At 48.7% G+C, this 21,320-nt stretch overlaps 7 protein-coding genes across 7 annotated transcripts; 4 read left to right on the top strand and 3 right to left on the bottom strand.

The window, feature by feature from the left end:
- Positions 1-3,820: 3,820 nt before the first annotated feature.
- N7481_009673 (Zn(II)2Cys6 transcription factor) lies at positions 3,821-6,015 on the bottom strand (the record flags this gene model as incomplete). Its single annotated transcript, XM_057268892.1, has 2 exons — positions 3,821-5,448; positions 5,502-6,015. The coding sequence occupies 2 exons, from the start codon at positions 6,013-6,015 to the stop codon at positions 3,821-3,823; spliced, it is 2,142 nt and encodes a 713-aa protein (XP_057119569.1).
- Positions 6,016-6,360: 345 nt separating this feature from the next.
- Positions 6,361-8,619, top strand: N7481_009672 (uncharacterized protein; the record flags this gene model as incomplete). The annotated part of the gene is made up of 3 exons (XM_057268891.1): positions 6,361-6,433; positions 6,500-6,566; positions 6,627-8,619. The coding sequence occupies 3 exons, from the start codon at positions 6,361-6,363 to the stop codon at positions 8,617-8,619; spliced, it is 2,133 nt and encodes a 710-aa protein (XP_057119568.1).
- An 849-nt stretch (positions 8,620-9,468) lies between these two features.
- Positions 9,469-10,092, top strand: N7481_009671 (uncharacterized protein; the record flags this gene model as incomplete). The annotated part of the gene is made up of 1 exon (XM_057268890.1): positions 9,469-10,092. The coding sequence occupies one exon, from the start codon at positions 9,469-9,471 to the stop codon at positions 10,090-10,092; it is 624 nt and encodes a 207-aa protein (XP_057119567.1).
- Positions 10,093-10,999: 907 nt separating this feature from the next.
- On the top strand, positions 11,000-12,120 carry N7481_009670 (uncharacterized protein; the record flags this gene model as incomplete). Its single annotated transcript, XM_057268889.1, has 3 exons — positions 11,000-11,002; positions 11,181-11,933; positions 11,989-12,120. 3 exons carry the CDS (start codon positions 11,000-11,002, stop codon positions 12,118-12,120), a joined length of 888 nt encoding a protein of 295 aa, XP_057119566.1.
- A 994-nt stretch (positions 12,121-13,114) lies between these two features.
- Positions 13,115-14,098, bottom strand: N7481_009669 (uncharacterized protein; the record flags this gene model as incomplete). The annotated part of the gene is made up of 1 exon (XM_057268888.1): positions 13,115-14,098. One exon carries the CDS (start codon positions 14,096-14,098, stop codon positions 13,115-13,117), a length of 984 nt encoding a protein of 327 aa, XP_057119565.1.
- Positions 14,099-14,494: 396 nt separating this feature from the next.
- N7481_009668 (uncharacterized protein) lies at positions 14,495-16,042 on the top strand (the record flags this gene model as incomplete). Its single annotated transcript, XM_057268887.1, has 1 exon — positions 14,495-16,042. One exon carries the CDS (start codon positions 14,495-14,497, stop codon positions 16,040-16,042), a length of 1,548 nt encoding a protein of 515 aa, XP_057119564.1.
- Positions 16,043-16,193: 151 nt separating this feature from the next.
- N7481_009667 (uncharacterized protein) lies at positions 16,194-21,167 on the bottom strand (the record flags this gene model as incomplete). Its single annotated transcript, XM_057268886.1, has 11 exons — positions 16,194-16,417; positions 16,475-16,580; positions 16,630-17,101; positions 17,159-17,562; positions 17,619-19,043; positions 19,096-20,000; positions 20,059-20,075; positions 20,131-20,182; positions 20,234-20,426; positions 20,486-20,677; positions 20,748-21,167. The coding sequence occupies 11 exons, from the start codon at positions 21,165-21,167 to the stop codon at positions 16,194-16,196; spliced, it is 4,410 nt and encodes a 1,469-aa protein (XP_057119563.1).
- Between the last annotated feature and the right edge of the window lie 153 nt (positions 21,168-21,320).

Here is a 21,320-nt window from a genome sequence, read left to right as displayed (position 1 = left end):
CTTCAGGGTATTTCGACATCCAGAATCTATTTTAACTTTACTCGATAACAATAAATATCAAATTTTAGGCTTGAACTTTAGGAATTAACTATTAAATAGTACTTTGCCTGTTATGGGTCTTTAATAGCATTCATTTTGTGTGTTGCCTGTTTCAGCAACCACCTGAGGTCGGAATTTCCGAGAAGTTTCCGAGTATTTATGGTCATGTCCTGTCGTAACAGGGGCTCTTGCTGTACGACGGCATGAATAAATATACCTAGTATGAGGTAAATCTCTTTTTAGCAATTGCTTCAAATTGACATCTTAACGAATATTCAATTGAGATTTGAGGATTCGATATGATCAAGTATAGAATGAACTGCCGGGGTACCAAGTTAGACATCTGGTCTATTAGGTATAGAGGGGGAGGAGGCTCCCTTAAATTCAAGGTCCAAGCTTATCAGCCACCAGCCTTGTGCATGCCACCAAGGGTCCTTATTTGAGACATCACCTTCTGTCGAAAATGGGCGTCTAGATCTTGGAACCGTCCGCTCTGGGGCCCCAATCCACGACGTCTACATCCGTCCGGCAATATTTGAGAGAGCCCACACTGACTTCTCATTAATTGAACTCTTTTAGTCACTACATGATTCAAGTTCACATTTTCCCTCACCTGCATTCGCCAGGTTGCTGACTGGCTAATCAAGCCGCGGAAAAGCTCTTCTTGCCAATTCCACGGTGGGGGAAGCTAGGCATGAAACGGAAAATAGGGTCAAAGCAGAGCCTTGCCGCCATTATCTGTTGCGTAACTCCGGCCTTCGAACGGTGAGAAACCGCTTGACCTTACCAGAAATGGCAAAAGGTAGAAACGGTGACTATTTGTCAGGCGCAGATCTAGCACACAGAAAAGTTAAATGGCATGCTTAAATCGAGCGGGACTTGCTACCCCAAATCTTGAGTATCCACTCCAGCGTGCAGAGAGAGAGACAGAGAGAGCTCAGGTTTCAGAGCGTTTGGATTGTCGAGACCACTAAGGCCATTCGGGGACCTTCCGGGAAGGTCATACACAGAACCGGGGCAGCCACCACTCCGATGAAGCTATGAATCGGCGAAACTTCAGCTCGCTTAAATGCCTTTCGACCCAGAGCCTTGGGTGCAGAATCGAGATTACGGCCTATTGGTGGCTAGTCGGCGCCTCTGAGAAAACTCAGGCCGGATTCGGCTTAGTACAATTACTGCTTAAAGAAGAACATCTCTATAATGTTATTTCTCACGTTTCTCACGTTTCCCACGAACTAGGCTTATTTACTAGCATGATTTACACCACCTGGCATAACGGCCCGCGTTAGTTCTGAATTTACGCGTGATGTCCCTTTTGACTCTTAAAATAGAATTGAATAACTTCTTCTTTTTCTCACGAGGACTCCCGCACCTTCGTGTCTTTCTTTTACTAGTCCAATTCTTCAAAATCTCAAGTCCAACAAGAAAAGGAACGGTGTTTTCAGTGGGTTCCTCTTTATGGGCTGTTTTGTTCTCTTGGCGTGGTTTCGTCTCGGGGTCCACGTCAGCCGCATTGGCGGAGACTAGTATACAGCAAGAGCCTGCTGTTCCCAGGCTGAAGATCAACCCTAATGACAGCTCCGCCACTGAGGAAGGGCTCTCCAAAAGATTCCCACATTTCTGCGATCGAGACCCCTACTAAGTATTAAAAGGAACCGTTGGACCCTTCTCCCGGCATTAGTTGTCTCACCTTGTTATCTACGAGCCATCATCTCAGTGTATATTTGTGTGCTGAACAAGCCTCCCTCTTCTTCCATTTTTGCTTTATACAACATGAGCCGGTCAACTCAAAAGTCACGCCGGGAGAAAGTGAACCTGTGCTTTATCACTTCAGATCCATCTTCAATTGAGGGAAAAACAAACAATCTCCACATTGTCAGGTCTCATGCTGGGAAATGGCGATGGTCAGAAGTCCGAAAGAAGAAAACACGCGTGAATCAAGAAAAATCGGGCCTGCGAGATGAAGTCGCTGTCGGGCTCCCATGCAGGGACAGACACTCAAGTTCTGAAGAGTGGGGTGCTTCGGACGGCTCCTCCGCATTCAAGCCTTCCTCTTCTAAAGCCAGCACGCCCGACGATGATTTGGATCATTTATTCAGCACACTGGAAGAAGGAGTCTCTGGAGAAGACTCGGAGTGTCCTGAAGCTTTTCCACTAGGCACACTTGAACAATTGCATTCCATATCCTCTACCCAAATACAGGAGTCGGAGTGGTCAGCTTATTGCAATGCTGGAGCGATGAATTTACATGGCATAACACCCAATATTTTGGATCCCTTCCAACAATACCCTCACACCTCACCATTACCTTCACAACTGGTTAGCAATGCCAATAAATATTGTAAGATCCCTCTATCCTATTGTCTTTTTTTGCTTACTGACTCTTCAACTGACCTTTTTTCATCCTCTCTAGCATTGAGCATGCTTTGGCCAGGACTTTTGCCCGCATCATCACATGGCACCAACCACCCGGGAGTCAATGCATGGCTCATAAATTCTGCCACACACGCTGCACTTCACAGTACTTTATTATTCGGGTCATACTCTCACAGACGTACTCTATGGCTAGTAAAGCAAAGAGGGTATTTCAATGACGAGGATGCAAAGAGATTAGCAATCTGTGAAGCAGATGCCATTAAGAGAGTAAACCAGGCAATTCAGAACACTTCAGGGGCTGCTACCGATTGCATTATCCTTTGTGTCCTATGCATGGCAACAAACAAGGTGGAAGGGCCTATGTGGAATGACAGCAAAGAGCGGGCGTTTCCAGCTCCATTGACATCTCTTCAATGGCTAGATATCTATGGTCGTCTGTCTCCACACCCAGTTCATCAAGCTGGCCTAGTCCAATTGGTGCGCTTCAGAGGAGGCTTGGACAAGATAGAACTCCCAGGGCTGGCTGCCATCATTTCCTAGTATGTTGGCCTTTCTTCTTCTATCCTCTGAAATTGATCCAAGTTGCTAAAACTTTCTTTTTACTTCAGTTCCAGTGTTTTGGGGGCCAGTCGATCTCTCTCGCGCCCAAGTTTTCCATATATCTCTCTCCAGACTGGAGGCTTTTTCGATTTACAAGACGTCATTGACCCCAATATCGATCCTTTCGAGTCTACTCATATGCCACCCGAGATGCAAGCCATCTTTCAATGTCATCGGACATATGTGTCTGAAGTTGAGATGTATGAAGATGGTATGCCAGTCGGGACTGATATGCTCTGTGACCACCGAAACATCATACAATGGCATATCATGTCTCTGCTTCCATCCACCCGACTTGGTTCCTCACACGCCAGTACTTATCCTCTCTATGAAGCATGCCGACTTGCATTAACCATTTTCGGAGTCGGCGTGACATTTCCCCTTCCTCCGCAAAGCGCTCCATTGGTGACACTCAGCCGAATGTTGAAAACAGAGCTCCATGCATATTACCAGGAAACCAAGGACGTTCCACCGTCAGCTCGCAGTCTATATTTGTGGATACTGACTCTCGGGGGTATCGCCGCGACAGGTTCTTTAGAAAGAGAATGGTTCGTGGACAGGCTTCAGCTTCACACAGCCTGCCATGGTCTTTCAAAATGGGAGGATTTTGAAACTGAGCTGAAGTCGGTTTTGTGGCTTGGTAGTGCTTGTACATTGCCTGGGAAATTATTATGGGATGAGGTTATGGATCCGTGATATCCATTTAGATTTTTTTATTGCATATTTCACCAAACTCAAGAATAGAATATTGTTTTTGGCACATTTCCTTTAGACCCAGGCTCCGTAATATCCACAGTATTGGGAGTTAATCCACACCGAATCCAAAATTTCCGCCTTCTGCAATCCAATCGCCCATCGTGTAATCATTATACATCGACTCAAGGTCCCTGTGGGCCTCATTCAAGAAGTCCGGGTTAAGAAATAGCTCAGGTGGTTCAAGTAGGAAGTCCGGGGGTATATCCACCGCCAAGTCGTTGAATGTCACTGACGCCATGCCAGGCGTCCTCAGGCGTGCTTCACGCTCGTCATTCTTTTGAGTGCCCCGAACAGAATTTGCTTTAGCCATTAAGCGATTTATTGGTCTCCAGAGGTTATTAGCCTTGTCATTTCGCAAGTTCCACCTGTTGTATACTGTATTTGCATACTCCCAAGCACGATCACACTCAGGGGATGATGGGCGTGAACAAATTTCAACCAAAACAATCACGACTGCATGCCATTGGATATGAGTCTTTGAATGCCATGTCCATTGAGCAACTTCGGGGCTGGTAATGAGAATCGTGGAGAATTCAAGTATACTGATCGCTGTGAGAAACATCTTGTCTCTGCTAGCTGCAGGTAGGCTCGAACTAGGCTTCTGCCTTGGTGGGTAATAAATGGCCAGCCAGATACGATTAATCATCAGTCGCGCCACAGTCATGCACATCTTGAAAAATGGGATACTCGGGTCGCAATGCTTGATATATCGCTCCTCTAATTTCTCTGTCAGGCTCTTTGCCATTTCCTCGGGGTTTGTAGGTAGTTTCTCTTCTTGGCGTTCATCGGAAGACATCTCGCTCGGGGAAAAGTAGCTACTTTTCCATGCCACGCGGAGTACTTCGCAGCGAACAAGACAAAATGTCATTTCGGTAGCCTCTTCGCGTTCTATGGGCGGCTCGTTCATTCCATGTACCAAGTCACTATCATTGATATTGAGTGGCGTTTTAGTGTCAAATGCCGAGTCTTGCACTATTGGTTGGCATCCATGATGTTCCGAGGATCGTATATCAAGGAGGCAGATATGCCACCATAAACGGCGTCTCAGTTCTGTCTCAAGAGGCGGTAGTCCGAAAGCTGTTCCATCGCGATGCAGCCCCATGGCTCTAGCAATGTGGAAAACAAGTGCAGTTAGGGACCATGTTCGACGAGTGGCATCTACATTTCGCAATGCAGATAAGAACAGGACCACGGCTTGAAGCAATGTCACGCTTTGGGTGTTGAGAAAGTCGGCTCGTGCCATGGCTTGCTGCACCGCAAACTGATAATGCCTGAGAGCTACCTCCCGTGAAACACCTATAACGTTCTCGCATTCCTCAGATTCCATGCTGATGACAGCGGAGTAGTAGATAGCAAATAGCAAGGCCTCGCTATTTCGATCCAACGTATTGAGAGAAGCTACGGCATCCCAATAATCACGCATCAGTGTCGGGGCATGAAATATGTGCACCAGGGGTAGAACTCTCTCTTTGAAAATTTCCACCAAGGCCACCGCCTGCGACAGTGGCGGGTGGTAAGGATGCGTCGATGGAGCAATTGTCTGGAATCCTAGTATTGCTGCGTTGGAGCCCATATTTAATATGGAGTCCTGTACGTGTTGATTGAGATCGTCGTAGGGACCCCCCCTCATGGTCAGATGTTGGATCATAAAGCAAGTCTCGTAGCTCTTCGATCTACCTCAACAGCGATTAGCTGACCATGAATAGGTACCATATCAACCCAAGTATTACTAACCTCATTTGTCAAGTTTGCCCACAACTTATTGCTCACATAGTAACTTCGCGTATCGTCGATGACCAGTCGGCCAAGCTGTTTATCAACTGTGCTCGATTCATCCTTCGATGCCAGTCCAACTCGGGAAATTGATTCCTTTGGTTGTGTGGAAGTAGTCCTCTCAGTAGTATCCTGGCCCCTGTCACTACCCATTTGTTTCATTATTACTTCAAGGCGGGATAGCCTATCGAGTACGCGGGAATCAATCGCCCTCCGTGGCCTTTTCTGTGCCCTGCCGGGCCCGGCAGGATAAGCACATTGGAATCCAGATCTGACACAACCAGCGCAAGGAATTTGGCGGTCACATTTGATTTTCCGTGATCGACATTGGGCACAGCTGCGAGATCGGGGGCCAGATAATTCCGAGCTAGAGAGATCTGGCGACGGTCTCGTCGCATCACCACTCATTACGTCGTTGCTATTAGACATCGGACTAGGCAGAGAGAACTCAGAGTATGTGGATGATTCCATTTGTGTGGAGTGAAGGAGGAGAGGAATATGAGAAGAAGCATTCTCGTCTACACATGCAGCTGATGTGGGGGCCGAAGAGTGATAAGCTTTGGTGGACTCGGAAAACCCGTCCAGCTCCAATTCCCAGTAACCCAAGCGTTGCGGTTGAAATAGGATAAGATATACTTAGATAGTTACTGTGAGCTATTATAGTTGGGTAGAGGTAGAGGTATACGTACACTCCGTAGGGCTACAGTGGTAAGTATGGACTGAGTGGGTCTTCCACGCCAAGGAAATGACCGCACTGCTCCGCTCCGCCGCATTCAAACGTTCAACATTCCCTTGCAAGCTCCCAAAGCTTCAAGGATGGCCGCAAAGCGTCCCCGCGCGACCTTTGAGGCCGATCAGGCTGACTTGCGACCTCCATACGCAGTATACGGTACACCACTACCCCCCCTTGGACTCAGCCGCGCGTGATGATGGCTCGTACATGCCAGTTTGGAAGCAAGAGGTGACCGACGAGCGGGGAGGAAGCGCCTCCATGGCGCCTTTACTGGTGGCTTCAGTGCAGGGTATGTTCCAAGGCCACCTCATCTTGACGTCCATATGCTTACACTTATCTGTCTCGCCAGCTACTTCAACAGCGTTGGCTCAAAAGAAGGCTGGACCCCGGCCACTTTCGTCTCCTCTCGCCAAAACCGCGCCCGCGATGCGAAAGATGCGAAACAACAATCCCAACAACGACCCGAGGATTTTATGGACGAAGAGGATTTGAGGGAGCAGGAGGAGTCGCGCAATTTAGAAACCGCGGAGGGGTTCGCTGGATTCGGTTCCACAGACACAGATCCCACCCGACGGACGGGACTCATGGACTTGCTCAAAACCGGTGGCGAGACAATGGGTGTTAAACTTCTGAAGAAAATGGGATGGCGTGAAGGCCAGGGAATTGGGCCCAAAGTACGACGCAAGGCAGATCTGGGCGATACCTCGGCTCCAGGTGGCGGGGGAGCCGACAAGACATATCTCTTCGCACCTGAGAATCCACCGATGGTCTCATTCGTCCGAAAATCCGATAACAAGGGCCTGGGATTTGCAGGAGAGTCACGACTGGCACCTCAGGAGACTTCACAAGAGGAACCCGAAGAGGTAGATTCGTTTTTTGGTGGCCGTCTTGCCGACCAAACAAAATCCGCTAAATTACCCAAGGCCAAACAACCGCGTCGAGGGGGCCTTGGAGTCGGCATCCTCAATGACACTGGATCCGACGACGAAGACCCTTACTCCCTAGGGCCTCAAATCTCTTATAATATAACCATTGGTGGTGATAAAAAGAAGAAGAAGAAAAGCAGAGCAGACGAAGGGAAACCTACAATCGCCTCCTCGAACCCCCTGCTCGGCGAAAAGCCTGTTTTCATTTCCAAAAAGGTGGTTGCTGCTCGAGGAGCTGGAGGATTTAGAAAATGCCGCGATGGACGCTTACCGCTGGACGGTTTCGTCCTTGCCGATGGTCTTTCCGGCCTCGCCATTTCTGACAAGAAATACGACCCTCCCACGATCCCTGAGGGCTGGAAGCCTGCTAAGCAACCAACTTCTAATGACCAAAATACTTCAGGGTATGTCTCCACGGCGGATGCCGCCAAATCATCAATACTCGATCCTACATCCCGAGCTGCAGTCCTAGGCGAGACCCAACTACCTGGAAAATCCGTTTTCGATTGGATGACTCCCGAGGCTCGCGAGCGAATTGCGAAGCTCACTGGCAATGCCAATCTACCTCCCGCCCTCGGCGAGGGTGCTCCAAAGGGCTATGAAATGTCGGATTCGCAAAGACGAAAAGACCTGTGGGATCTAGTTCCAAAATTAGACAAACAAACAGCTGTCCAGGCTTTAACTCGGGCTGTCAGCGGGTGGATGCCCTACTCGGAGGATGAGGAGAAACGAGCACGCTATCGCAACTTCCTCGAGGTTCGGGCAGAGATACGCGACACCCTTCCGGACCGGTTGCAGGGGTCCAGCACCGATGATTGGGTCAACGAGATGCATGAGTTTGCGCGTGCTGCGGAGGTCTTCAAACCCATGTCTAATATTATGGCGTCCCGATTCACGTCAGCTTCCTCGGGGCCCAAGGTTGCTTCAGATGCACCCGACTCCGATGACGACCCACTGAGTCGGCCCAATGAGAAACCGGACGACCCGGCCGTGGCAGCTGCTAAGATCGGAATGTTTGGACCAATGACCCGAAGCACTACATCCTTCTATCCATCGCGTCTTCTTTGCAAGCGATTCAATGTTAAGCCCCCGTCACATGTTCAATTAGATCCCGGGGAACCACCAACAGCCTCCGAGTCAGGTTCTGGATCACGCTTCCAGCCTGGTGGCTCTCAACCCGACACCAAGGCCAGAGAACTGATCTCACAAGACGTGATGGATATGATCATGGCGGAAACAGGCCGTGGGCCTGCTTCTACCAACTCTGGGACCACAGGGCAAAATCAAGCGAGTTCCCCTGTCCCTCCTCCGGTTGTAGAACCCGAACGCAATGATGCACTCGAAGCCGAGCGACCGGGCGATGATGTCTTCAAGGCCATTTTCGGCAGTGACGACGAAGATGAGGATGAGGACTAAAATCGATGACGACAATTATATCCTGTATTTATACCACCTTTTTAACAAATAGAGTACGGCGGTTCATAGCCGCCGTTGGGTCAGTGTTCAACAGATGGCAGCATTGGAGATTCAAACATTATACAGTCAGGTATCCTACCCAGCATCCTACCTGGTAACTATATTCAGCAAACTGGATTGTTCCAAGGTTCAAGTTGGGATCAAGCTACTCAACTAGTAGAGCGCCGTAAGTAGACTCGGAGCAGTACAGTTACTGCCAAAATGGTACTCCAACCGCCATGCCTCGCACGTTACTGCCTGGTCGAGTGACTACTACCTGGGGCCTAGTATTCTGTCTTCCACCTTCCACCTTCCCTATTACCAACAACTTCTGAGATGGCTGGCCTTATTACTCTTCTCTAATTCCATCCATCACTCGCTTTGATGGGGGTTTCCATCTTTCCTCTCACATCTCAACTTCGAAGCTCTCCCCTTCAAAACTTCGCCCCTCAGGAGTTCAGGCCTCAGCTCTCCTGGGGTTTCTTGTGGCTTGACCGCAACAGTTGCGAGACGGTCCCTTTTTCTTAGTGTCGTAGCTTTGCTACACACTTTGATCAGGTCAATGACCCCATACTCATTCCCCAGTCTTGTCACTATTGTTTATTCCTGCCTGATCGGGTGACTGCCTTGCTCTATTCCAGCACTCCAATTCACCATCCACCATTCACCACTCACCAACCTTAATCACCAAACCGCTGAGTCTTCTGGTCTTTCTCTTTCTACTCTCCTCACTCCCTCATTACCCCCCATCACCGTCCGCTCTCTCAACGCCTTTATCCTCTTCTGTCGTCTTTTTGATGTCTTGACACCATGGCGCTCGACGACAACCGCACCTTAACTCCTGGTGTCCTCATCACGAATGATGGTCATTTCCTCAACGGCTACAGCGATTTAGTCCAGGAGCATAGTACCAGGACAATAGTGATGCGTCGCTACAACAAGAGCTTGTTCAATGTTGAAAACTCCACGGTTTTCATCAACGTTCCAGAAGGCGTGCAGACCCAGGACTCTAACAGCTCAAGCCTCAACGAGGCAAATGTGCAAGCGACTATGGCTCTGGTGGACAAGCTTTTGAATCAATTCCAAGTGAACAAGAAATTCAAGCGCATTTTCAACGCCGGCGATATCTCCATCCTGACCTTCTACTCAGCCCAGGAGGAACTGCACAGGATCGCCATGGCTGAACTGGACCACAAGGGACGATATGCCTTTATGGACACCTTGTTCCAAAGCTGGTTGTCACTCAATCTTCTTCTACGACCTTCCTTCATTCGCAAGCACCTTGAGACCTGGGCCCAAGAGCGTGAGGATCACACTTCCGAGGCCAACGCTGGGGGAGAGCTACCTAATGCTCTAGCCGAGGAGGATCAGACAAAGGCCCAGCGGGAAGAACACACTGCTTCCAACCTGAAAAATGAACCGGATGATTGGTGAGGCAAACACCCAAGGGGAAGACCAACACAATCCCGGTCTCCATGGTTCTGGCTATGACCAGCAGCAGCAGCGCCAGTCTTAGTAAAGAGGGAAATAATGTCTACTGGTAACACTTATTTCCAAAGTCTCATAGAAAACTAGGGTAGCAACAGACATAACTTTGACTCGCAAGCTCCCACGGTAGAATTATATGGCCAGATTCTGGAGTACCTACCTACTCAAGTACCTAATCGGCATTCTTACAAAGCTATTAAAGATAGAGAGACCTAGCTATTGAGTAGTACTCCAGGCTATAAGCAATATGCTATGGTTCTTCAAGTACTGCTCAAGTTGTCTTTTGCACTGTCTGGCACGCAATAGATCTGACACGTAATGATGTGTTCACCTCCGAGCGACCGCGTGATGATGTCTTCAAGGCCATTTTTGGCAGTGAGGACGAAGATAAGGACTAAAATGAATGACTTCAAAGAGAGTAGTACAGAAGTGCGATCTCAATATTCCATGAAAATACCTATGTCCGATCAATACTGTCGTACCTCTGGTAAGCAAAGTACGCTGTACGACGACTGTGTATCTGAGCGAAAAAGAAAAAAGGCCAAAAGGCCAAAAGGCCAAAAACACCGCAAATCGGCTTGACATCATCAATGCTTGATTTCCAAAGTTAAGCAGCGGTGCAGCCCGTGGAATGTGCCTGGAGGGGGCCGGGGCGCATTTCCTTCAAGTTGAAGTTCCAAGTCCCCCCTCTCCTCGCCCTCGCCCATTTTGACCTTCTTTTCCCCCTCTGGTTGACTCCGCATTTTGCGACTCGTAAGGCTTGGAGCTTGGATCATCGTCCCACCTTCAACCCCTCCTGTCCATTCTCTTCGCCCTTCTCCCCGGCTTATGGAGTGTCTATATCGCAATCAAAATGGTACGTCCCTTTCAAGTCTTGCCTTCGGGCAATAATCCCCCACCTCGAAGCTATCGCCCAGACCACCACCCTGCCACACGACTCACGTCTCATCCTCGGCGGACAATCTGGGCGCATATCCACTGCGGAAAATCATGTCGCAGAGCCTCAGCTAACATCTCCACCCGCTTCCCGATAGGGTTGCTGCGCGTCCGTGCCGTCGCGTGATGATGAATCCCAGGACGACCGGGAAATCCAGGACAGTCGATCGCAGGTTACACGGAATACGGCCAGCGATCCCCCAGCGCATTCACAGACTGGTCGCCGCCGGGTAAGACCTCCAAACGTCGCCCTAAACGAACACTACAACGAGCCCGTCCGCCCACATGTCTGGTACAGCAAGCGGCGCGCCTGGACCCGGGCCGACTTGGATCGCGAGCGTCGCGAGTTCTTCGAGACGAGAGTGACCGGTCGCCAAGAGGTATGGGCTGCGCTTTCAACGGCTATCACGCTGATGCGCGCGGGTGACCTCTCCACGGCGCAGAGTATTGTCGATGCTGCGGGCGTCACTGTCCCCACGGGTGATTTCTGCGAGGGATGCTACGATGAACAAGGAGCACTGTATCGCCTGCCACAGTGTATCGTTAGTGACCCGGAAAATATGGTCCAGAACGCTACATCAACGGGAGACCGGTCACGGGATGATATCGGGCAGGATGATGATACCGAGGCACTCTCGGATGGCAAGCTTGCGACAGACGATGCGTCGGGTGACGAGTTGATATCCGAGGACCTGGAACGGCGCCGCGATGAGAAAGGCAAGACGAGTGAGCGAGACTTGATTAGTGTCCAGGTCCGACTGAGTGATCGCGGCGGGCCAGACCTTGTACTGTTGATAGGCAAGAGCCAGAGTGTGGGCTTCCTGGCTCGCAAAATACATCAAGAAGGAGAGGTGTGTACAAAAAGAATTTGTCTTTGGCTGTTTATCTCATTCTAATCGTTCGCAGCTATCCAATCTCCAACGGGTTCGAATTGCATATCTTGGCCACATGCTCAAGGAGCATCAATCACTACCTGATCAAGGATGGCAAAGCAGCCATCTTGTTAACGCCTTTGTTGTGGTCCGCCCTTCGTTCTAACTCCCTATTTAATCGGGCGTCATTTTCTCGGAAACGGAACCGCAAAAGGGCCTGGAATAAGGTACCTTACACCCTCATGGCCAGCTGGTCTTGATTCCCGGCTTGTCTTCATTTTGCCCGCTCTCGTCCTTCTTTTGGTCTCCCATCTCCAGCGTTCGGCGCACGTCTTCATTTTCCTCGATTTTTTGCACAATACCCCAGTCTTCCCTTTCATCCGTTTCTTGGAAATCTCCCGCTGTTATATCTAATGTCTCTCAACTCCTGTCTATCTACATTGGGTTATCTCAACTTTGAAGTTGAACCTAGGACGAGATCTTTTTTGTCAATCTGCAAAATGAATTGTCTACTCATTTCCAATAATCGGGTTTTGCGATTGTAGCTCGCTCACTCGATAACAGTTCATACTAGTATGGCCCAGATGGCACATAAGCTGGGAAGTTCAGCCACCTGATGCAAGGCTGCCATGGAGTTTTCGCGGTAGCAGAACCAATATATCTTTGTTATTTGTTGAATCTCGGCAACAAAATAAAAAAATATCTGCCACTGAGAATCCAGCCCTAATAGACAACAAAAAAAAAGAAGAATTACAAAAAGAAATGCATCATCCGTGAATCGAACACGGGCCTCGTCGATGGCAACGACGAATTCTACCACTAGACCAATGATGCTAGTTGATGTAATCTAGCTCCACAGTTGGATCTATGAATCACCACTTCTTCTAAAACAAATCTCAATCAGTAGAATTGAGCAAATCATGTTTAATTTTTTTGAACGCTACGTTCTAGTTTATAAACAGTCTCAGATTATCCATATATAGTATATTTCAGCTCTTATTAACCCTAAAATTTCTATTTGTCAGGTTCGCCAGCAAAATATCAGAATGTTTCTAAGGTTTCTCATGATTAAACGTAGTATTAAACAGGTATATATATGTAGGTCTTCAGTCTAGTAGATAAATACCACTACTTGGTACCACCGCATTCCAGACTTGAACTTACACAAGATCAATGAACTCGAACGAGGCCTTCTCCTTAGCCCCAGAAGCCAAAGTACCGACTGTCCATTCCCACAAATCCTCTTGTTTCGTCTGATCATGGCTCACTTTGCTAGACTCGATAACCTTTATGCCCTCATAGTAGACAGCGCTAGATCCCTCAACGTCCAAACCAACCGCCAGTCTCGCCAGTGCTTGCCCAGATTCCTGCACGGTATGAACATTAGGAGAGATCAAGAGGCGCAAAAGCGGCAGAATGTGAGGTAAAACCCGCGACCAAAGGAATTTCTCAACGGCGCTTGCTTTCCTCGCCAGTCCCGTGCCGGGCATCAGACCAGGATCAAATGCAGTGACTGTCCACTTCTTTCCATATTTCTTGTTGATGGCCTCGAAACGGCGATCTAGAGCGTAGGTGTAAAGGACGTTGGCCAACTTGGTGCTACTATAGTGCTGGCGACCATTTGCCTTTGCCGATTCCGGGGTAGGATGAGCAAGCTCTTCAGCAGAGTTGTAGATGGCGTCGGGCATGCCTGAATTTTGCAGAGGATCATGCGTTCCACTCGATACGATGACGATGCGGGAGGTATCGGCGAGGCAAGGTTGCAAAAGGGATAGGAGGAGAGCATGGCCAATGTGGCTGACGGCAAACGTCTTTTCAAATCCGTCATCGGAGTATTCGACAGCTCCCGGGAATTGCAAGGCTGCGTTCAGAACCATTGATTGTATCGGTGGGAAGTTATGGGACTTCCAATCTGAGGCAAATGAACGGACCTTGGCCAGTTGGAGCAAATCGAGGGGAAGATATTGAACATTGTTCTGGTTGAGAGTCTTGTTGATTGTATTGGCTGCGGAGTTTGCATCTGATCTCGAGGCAATGATGATCTGATACTCTGGGTGTTTGCGGGCGATGTCCAATGCACATTCGTAGCCCAGGCCAGAAGTGCCGCCAGTAACAAGTACAGAGCGTTCAAACTTGAGCGACATAACGGATAATTGAGGGGAGTAGTAACCTTGGAAGAATAAATTGAAGGTATGAATGAGATCACAATTGAGAAGTATGAATGCTCGGATGTAGTCTGAGAAGAATAAAATAGAGGACTCCGGCGACATTCCCTGGATACTTATATCCACAGATTTCCCTCCCCCCTGTACGGAGATGCCAAAATAAAAGCCGAAGATACTAGTAAAACTAGTAAAGCAAAGAAAGTAAATGACGAATCAATGAGACTCGGAGAACGCTAACCCGAACGGGACCGTCATTTCTCTCTCAAAGAAGTAATCGACGCTCCGGTTCGGGTTAGCGTCAGAGCCCTGTTGGCCTTACCCCCCCCCATCATCATCAGCCTCGATTTGGTTCCTGCACAGAAGCTCAGATTCATCATGCTCCGACAGAAGAGCTTGGAAGGGACCGGAAATACCAAGAGATTTCAAGCCCAAAAGGAGAAGGGGTTGGCCCCATCGGAGCTGTTCCACCATCGGCCCGATTACGGCGTGTTGATCTGCACCACTTGTCACTATGCGATCCAACCTGGAGCGATCCGGCGTCATCTGAAAGATATCCATCATCTTCATCACGAGAAAAGACGCCCTTATATTACATATACCAAGGAACTTAAGCTTAAGAGACCGGAGGAAGTGCAGTCGCCTCCTCCAGACGATTTCCCTGTACCGCAGTTGTCAGTCGAGAAGGGATGGCGATGTTTGGCGCCGGGCTGCAATTATCTGTGCGCTTCAAATAAACGAATGGAAAATCACTGGCCCGCAGTTCATGCCAAGAAGGGCAATCCGGAGACTGACTGGCATTTCACATTACTGCAGACATTTTTTCGCGGTAGAATGCTACGCTACTTTACCGGACAGAATCAACGACAACTCCAGAACACACGGGATAAATCAGGTCAAATAGCAAAACCCCAAGAGGTTGCAGTCAGCCAAGATCAACGACTGGAAAAATCGTTGGTAAAACGTCTACAAGAAAAGTACCACCTAGATGCGCTTGATTCTCAATTGCTGAGACATTATTTCGACTCTTCATACAAAACCTTTGTGACCAACAAGAAAACCGAGAATGTCTGGATTGAAGTCGTACCAGGACTTGCTTGTGATAACAAATTTCTTTTACAAGGAATGCTAGCCTGCACGGCTTTGCACGTGGCACATTCAAATCCAGCCAAGCGCCAGAAATACACACTTCGAGGATGCTGCCACCAAGAGGCCGCTATACCTGAGTTCCGCAAAGCCATTGAGAACCCAACGGAGGATAATTGCGACGCAATCATCGCATTTGCCTATCTCCTCGTGGTATACTCCTTAGCAACCGACCTTGAACAGTCCAGCAATCCCCTCCTTATAATTGATGCCAGCCCATCCAACACTCAACAGATCCTCCCTTCCTGGTTACATTTCATTCGCACTGGCTGTTATATGCTTAAAGATGTCTGGCACCGAATTGAAAGTGGCCGCGCCAGCATCTTGGCAGCTGCCTGGGAGAGGAACTTGGATGTTAGCGATAAAGAGAAACAATCTCATTTGGATGTTTTCCTGTCTATCATCCCCAAGGAGGATGATTGGTCAGAAGAAAGCACAAGGGTGTATCGCCATGCAGCGAACCTTTTGGCCGAGTCATTCGCGTATGTCGATCGCGCCAAGAAAACCATTGGTTTAACTGCGTGGAATATACTTGGAACCTGGCCGATGCACATTGAGCAGAGGTTTTTCACCTTGACATCGGAAAAGCACCCCGGGGCACTCATTCTACTTGCACATTACTGCGTGATCTTAAATCAAATCGGGGACTGCTGGTACATTGGGGCAAGACCCGCTATACTGATTGCATCAATTGCCCGGATATTGGACAAAAGGTGGCACCCCTACATTCAAGGTGCCGTCAAAGAAGTTCTGGGACCAGGAGGTTTAGAGGCCATGTGAAGCTTCTTTCTACTGGTATACAGCTGACATCGGATGCTGATAAGGAGAGACAATTTTATTTATTTATCAATTCTTGGTTTAAAAATTGAGAGCAATAAAGACAGATGTTAATAAGCACAGTCCTGACAATTCTTCATCTCAAAGACAACGTTTAAACCAGTCGGCCGTTGTCCGCCTCCTTCCCTTTAGGCGTCTCTCCCGACCGCCGCTTGAACACACGACATAGGAGGGAAGCACCCTGGCGAACCCCACGAACCAAAGACGTGGGATTGTAGTGCTTGACGCGAAACATATAGTACATCATGACGGTACCAAAGATATTGAAGCCGATATAAGCCCAGCCAATTCCGAAATTGCGCCAGCGTTCGCTGTAGACTACAAGATTCAGTTAGTCGAGTCGAGAAGCAATCAAAGAATATTCTCAATACTCACAAATATTGCTAGCTGCCAAATACTGATCGGCATTCGATAGCTGACAATACTGACAACTACTCGTGGCTTCCGGGTTGTAAAGCTGCCCGCCGGCAGCAGTGACGTACTGGTTCAAGTATTCACCACAATTCAAACCAGTGGGGGGGATTGAAGACGCTCAGCTCTGCATCCGAGCAATGGATCTGTCGGCCGTGCAAACCAGTCGAAGTGAGACCCGCAATTAGATAGGTTAGAGGGGAAACTCGGTACATGAAAATCCAGAAACCAGGCAGCGCGCTTGGTGGTTGCAGGACACCGTTGAATGTGAGGGTCATGATGAACATAAGTGTGGCAATTGTTCCACCCGTCTCGGCATCTGGTAGTGCTGAGATCACGAATGAAGCAAAAGTCGAGGTGAACATGTAAAATTGTACCACGAAGAGGAGCATGAGACCTTGTCGATGTGGGGCTTGGTTTGCTCCATAGATGGGAAAGTAGTAGCAGGCCCAGGCAATCACACCAATGAAAATCTGGTATGGAATCTCAACAATGACATTGGCGATGAGAAAGGCGGCCCAAGAATATGCTTTTGAAGGCCTTTCGCGGACTTCGTAAAGTGATCGCTGGACAACGAATTTGGGCATGATTCTAGTGAACGCGTTTCAGTAAGTCTCTGTGCGGGAATGATATGAGTGTTCTACTTACTGTTGAACCAATGTTGAAAATATCGAAGTTAGCATGAATGCACTGAAAATCACATCTTGAAAGCCTTGTAGCGAGCTATCCGGCTTGAAGAAGGTAAATCCAATGAAGAGTGAGGACATAGTGGCCAGCATAATTTTCGCCCATACGTAGGATGGCTCGCGCCAGAATCCCTGGAACGACCGATACGTCACATACCAGAGTTGGGTTGCGAATGGCATCGCATACTCACCAACCTGGGCCTCGTCTGATGTGCTTCCCGCGGCAGATGCACGCTCATCATGAATGCGATCTATCTCAGTTTGGATTCCCTTGGCTTGCTGGCTTTCATTCCAAACTAGAGCCCAATCCTTGGTGGCCTTTCCCGAAGCACCGGCACCAATAATTTCAAGCATGTATTCAGCAGGCTGAATTCATATTAGCATAGAGCAGGAATAGGGTTAGGCAACTGTAAGGTCCTTACATTCTCTGACGAGTCACAAGATCGTGCCCCGTTACTCTCAAAGTAATCCAAAAGAGTTCGAGATTGGTCACCAATCTCGCCAAAATAAACGGTCCTTCCTCCCTTTGCCAGAAACAGTAGTCGGTCGAACTGTTGGAATAGAAGAGCGCTAGGCTGGTGGATTGTTGAAAGAACAGCTTGACCGTGCTCTGCGAGCTTTCGCAGGAAGGAGCAGATTGCCCAGGAACTTTGAGAATCAAGGCCACTGGTAGGTTCATCTAGAAATATCAACAGCGCAGGTTTCGCAGCCAATTCAACACCGATGGTGAGGAGTTTCCTCTGTTCCACGTTCAATCCCTCTCCAGGAGTACCCACGATCGCATCAGAAAAGTCCTGCATGCCAAGCATCTCAATAACATCCTCGACATAGTGATACTTTTCTTTCTTCGATACTGCCTTGGGCTGGCGCAGAACTGCGCTGAATCTCAAAGCCTCTCGTACTGTTGTGGTGTGTAGATGGAGGTCTTGTTGCTGGACGTAACCTGTCTTTCTCTGGAAACTGGAGTCCAGAGGTTTACCGTTCACAAGCATATCGCCAGTAACAACTCCAATGGAGACACGTTTAGCTAAAACGTCAAGAAGTGTGGTCTTTCCAGCACCCGAAACTCCCATCAATGCTGTGAGTGTTCCTGGCTTTACCCAGCCCGAGACATGATCAAGAAGTCGACGTTCACCACCTTTCACCGGTATATCATAGCACACGTTTCTCCACGTGAAGATGTCATGCTGTGATGGAATAACGGAAGTATCCCTCTCGTTCTCCTTAGGCTTTGGAGCTGCCTCCCCTGCACCGGTATCACCCTGGCCCTTTTTCAATTTGCGTAGATGGGCCGGTACATGGCCACGACGGAACACAAGGAATTCGGCGGTCGAAGATGTCGAGGAATTAAGTTCGGAGGCGATAAGATACAATGAAATAAAGAATATCCAAAAACCGATAAGAATACCGAGATTTCTCCACTCATGCGCGTATGAGTAGGAATACTGGGTTTCAATATAAGCGTCCCCAGAGACGGTTCTTTCTCCAGCAACAGCACCACGAACAGCACAGATGAAGGAATCCCCGGACAAGCTCGGATATCCAGGGATGAACTGGGAGCACTCGAATCGACGACCGTGAAATTCATTTGCCACCAGGGCTTCGAAGGTGTAAAAGACCGGATTTATCCAACGGATCCAGCTAAACCAAGGAACTTTCGCCATCTCGGGCGCAGTGATAACAAAACCTGTGTAAATCACGATTGCAAGAACGATTACACCTGCCATAGACATTGCCTGGGCCAGGGTTTTTGTTGAGGCAGCGAGGGTGCGGAAAATACCGGACATTGCAAGGGTGCTGAGAAAGGTGAACAAAAAGAAGATGAAGAACTGGGAGGGCTCATATCGCTATGCCATAGTTAGTATATTAGAATTCCATTCGGAGGTTTTCGCAGCTTACCAAGCTGGCCAGGAAATAAAAGATGATGTTGAACACAATGGCAGACACAAACTTGACGGGCATGTCTGCGACAATTCCTCCGAGAGCCTCAGTGAAAGGATGAACAAAAGCATAAGAAGCTTGCTTCTCTATGATAGGGCGTTGATCATAGAGTGAGTTGATCTCTGTGATACTGATCAAGGCGTTCATTAGGACGGCGAAGAAAAGTGCAGCTCCTTTGCTTTGAAATCCTGCAGATGCATTTGGGGTTCCGAAGTAAATCGAACCGATAATGAGAGACATGAAGATCCGCCCAATGACGGTGGTCAATGTAGACGGCTTGTCATTCCAGATGCGCTGATAAGCTCGTTTCACACAGAGTTTGACCTGCATGGGTATAGAAATAACATATGGGCTCTTCGGTCGAACATGCTTTGCCTGTCGTAATCTTTTTGTGGCACCAAAGTCCTTTTCGGCTTCCCCACCAACAGGATACTCCTCACAGTACTCTAGGATCTCTTTCTTGAGCCGTTCATAGTGAGGGCTTTTCTTCCAATATTGTTCGAAATCGTCGGGGGTGCGTGGAACTTCATTAGCCATCCCTTCGCGAGCTTTTCGTTCTTGTGGATTTGTCACCGACGTTAAGAAATCTCCGACCGTTTGACGAGGCGGGCAGTCCCATCCCATCTCGACGAAGTATTCTTTGGCCTTATTGCATGGCCCGAAAAAGATCTCTCGACCTTCATAAAGCACAATGACCTTGTTGAAAACATCATAGATCGCTTGGGATGCCTGGTAAATGGCAACAGCGTGGCTACTACCAGTGAGGTTGGCAGAAACCCGTAAAGATTTGGCGAATTCCAATGCGCTGGCTGAATCCAACCCTCTTGTACTATTATCCCACGCACCAACAGGAGCTCCGGCCACTAGGAAAGTTCGTTAAAATTTGCCTTGCTCTGGAAAATGATAATAGAAGGAACCTACAAGCCATTTCGGCAATACTATTTTGAATTGTTAGCGCTTGGTATAATGGGAGCCTATAAGATTTTGACCTACCTGACTCGCTTTCGTTCGCCTCCCGAAACACCTCGAATGTAGTCATCGCCAACTGGAAGAATTATGAGCGAAATTATTGTAGAGAGTGGGCATTTCGTCTCACCCTTGGTGTTGTAAGTATGGCTCAGCCCCAACACGGCCATGGCTACCTGAGTGATATGTTTGGCGTAGGCTGACCGGCTGATTCCTTGAAGCCGATGCTCAGGTGTCCTGGCAGCGGCAGCAAATTCGAGAGTTTGTCCGACAGTGAGATGAGGAAAATGGCGATCGACCTCTTGGTTGTAAAGAACTTCACCCTAGATGGAGAGGAAATGTTTAGCAAAAAGGCCCAAAGGCTGCAATAAAGTAAACATACTTTGAATTCCTTATGCATCGTCTCCATAGGAATGCCATTGTACTGAACGTCGGAGCTTTCTCCAACTTTTAATCCGTGCAATTGCCCGGACAAAGACTTGAGAAAGGTCGAGCATCCGCTACCGGGGCGCCCAAGGACGATCAGAAGCTCGCCGCTTTGAAGAACACCATCGAAATTTCGCAGAATCTGCTTCTGAGGAACACATTTCCCTAAGGAGATGTATTCCTGGGGTCGGAACAGGGCTAGGGGGGATAGAGCCCACGTTATTCTGGTACTGGAGGGCAGCACCGGAGCCGGAGATGTTGAGGTTTTGAAAGACGACTCCTGTAGACTTGCGCATAGATACTCCTTGATTGTCCATCATTTTAAGCACCATGCGGGCCCATTTGTAGTGATCGAATTGATCGCTGGTTGGGTCAAGGACAGGATCACCTAGCTCAACATCTTCCAGTGTGTCCTTGCGCTCGATTTCGCCCATACTCCCAACTCCGGAATCGGTAGCTCGATGTCGAGGAAAGTTGGAGGCAATTCGGGAAAGCTCTTCGCGATCTTCAGGTGGGATGTGCTCGAATACTCGCTGCTCCTCGGGCAGGGCTTCAGAACTCGATCGCGAAACGTGCTCTGTTCCATTGGAGGAAACATTCGCCTCGGCGATCCCGTAGTCCTCATTTTGCTCAGCCATGATCTCGAGCGTCGATATACAGGCTCGACACCGCCAGAGCAACTTTGACCTGAAGAGTCTCAGGTGTGAAGGTAGTGCAGCAGGTGAAGAAGTACATCGGGACCCGAAAATATGCACATTTCAATGGTTAGCCTTTCCAAAGCAGTCCCAAAA

The sequence above is a fragment of the Penicillium waksmanii genome (assembly GCF_028829765.1).
Source record: "Penicillium waksmanii strain IBT 27052 chromosome Unknown utg000008l:1.0-5622682.0:1.0-5626561.0, whole genome shotgun sequence".
In the NCBI taxonomy this organism is placed as follows: Eukaryota; Fungi; Ascomycota; class Eurotiomycetes; order Eurotiales; family Aspergillaceae; genus Penicillium; species Penicillium waksmanii.
Note: the sequence above shows the minus strand (reverse complement) of the source record. Positions and strands in the feature narration are given on the sequence as shown.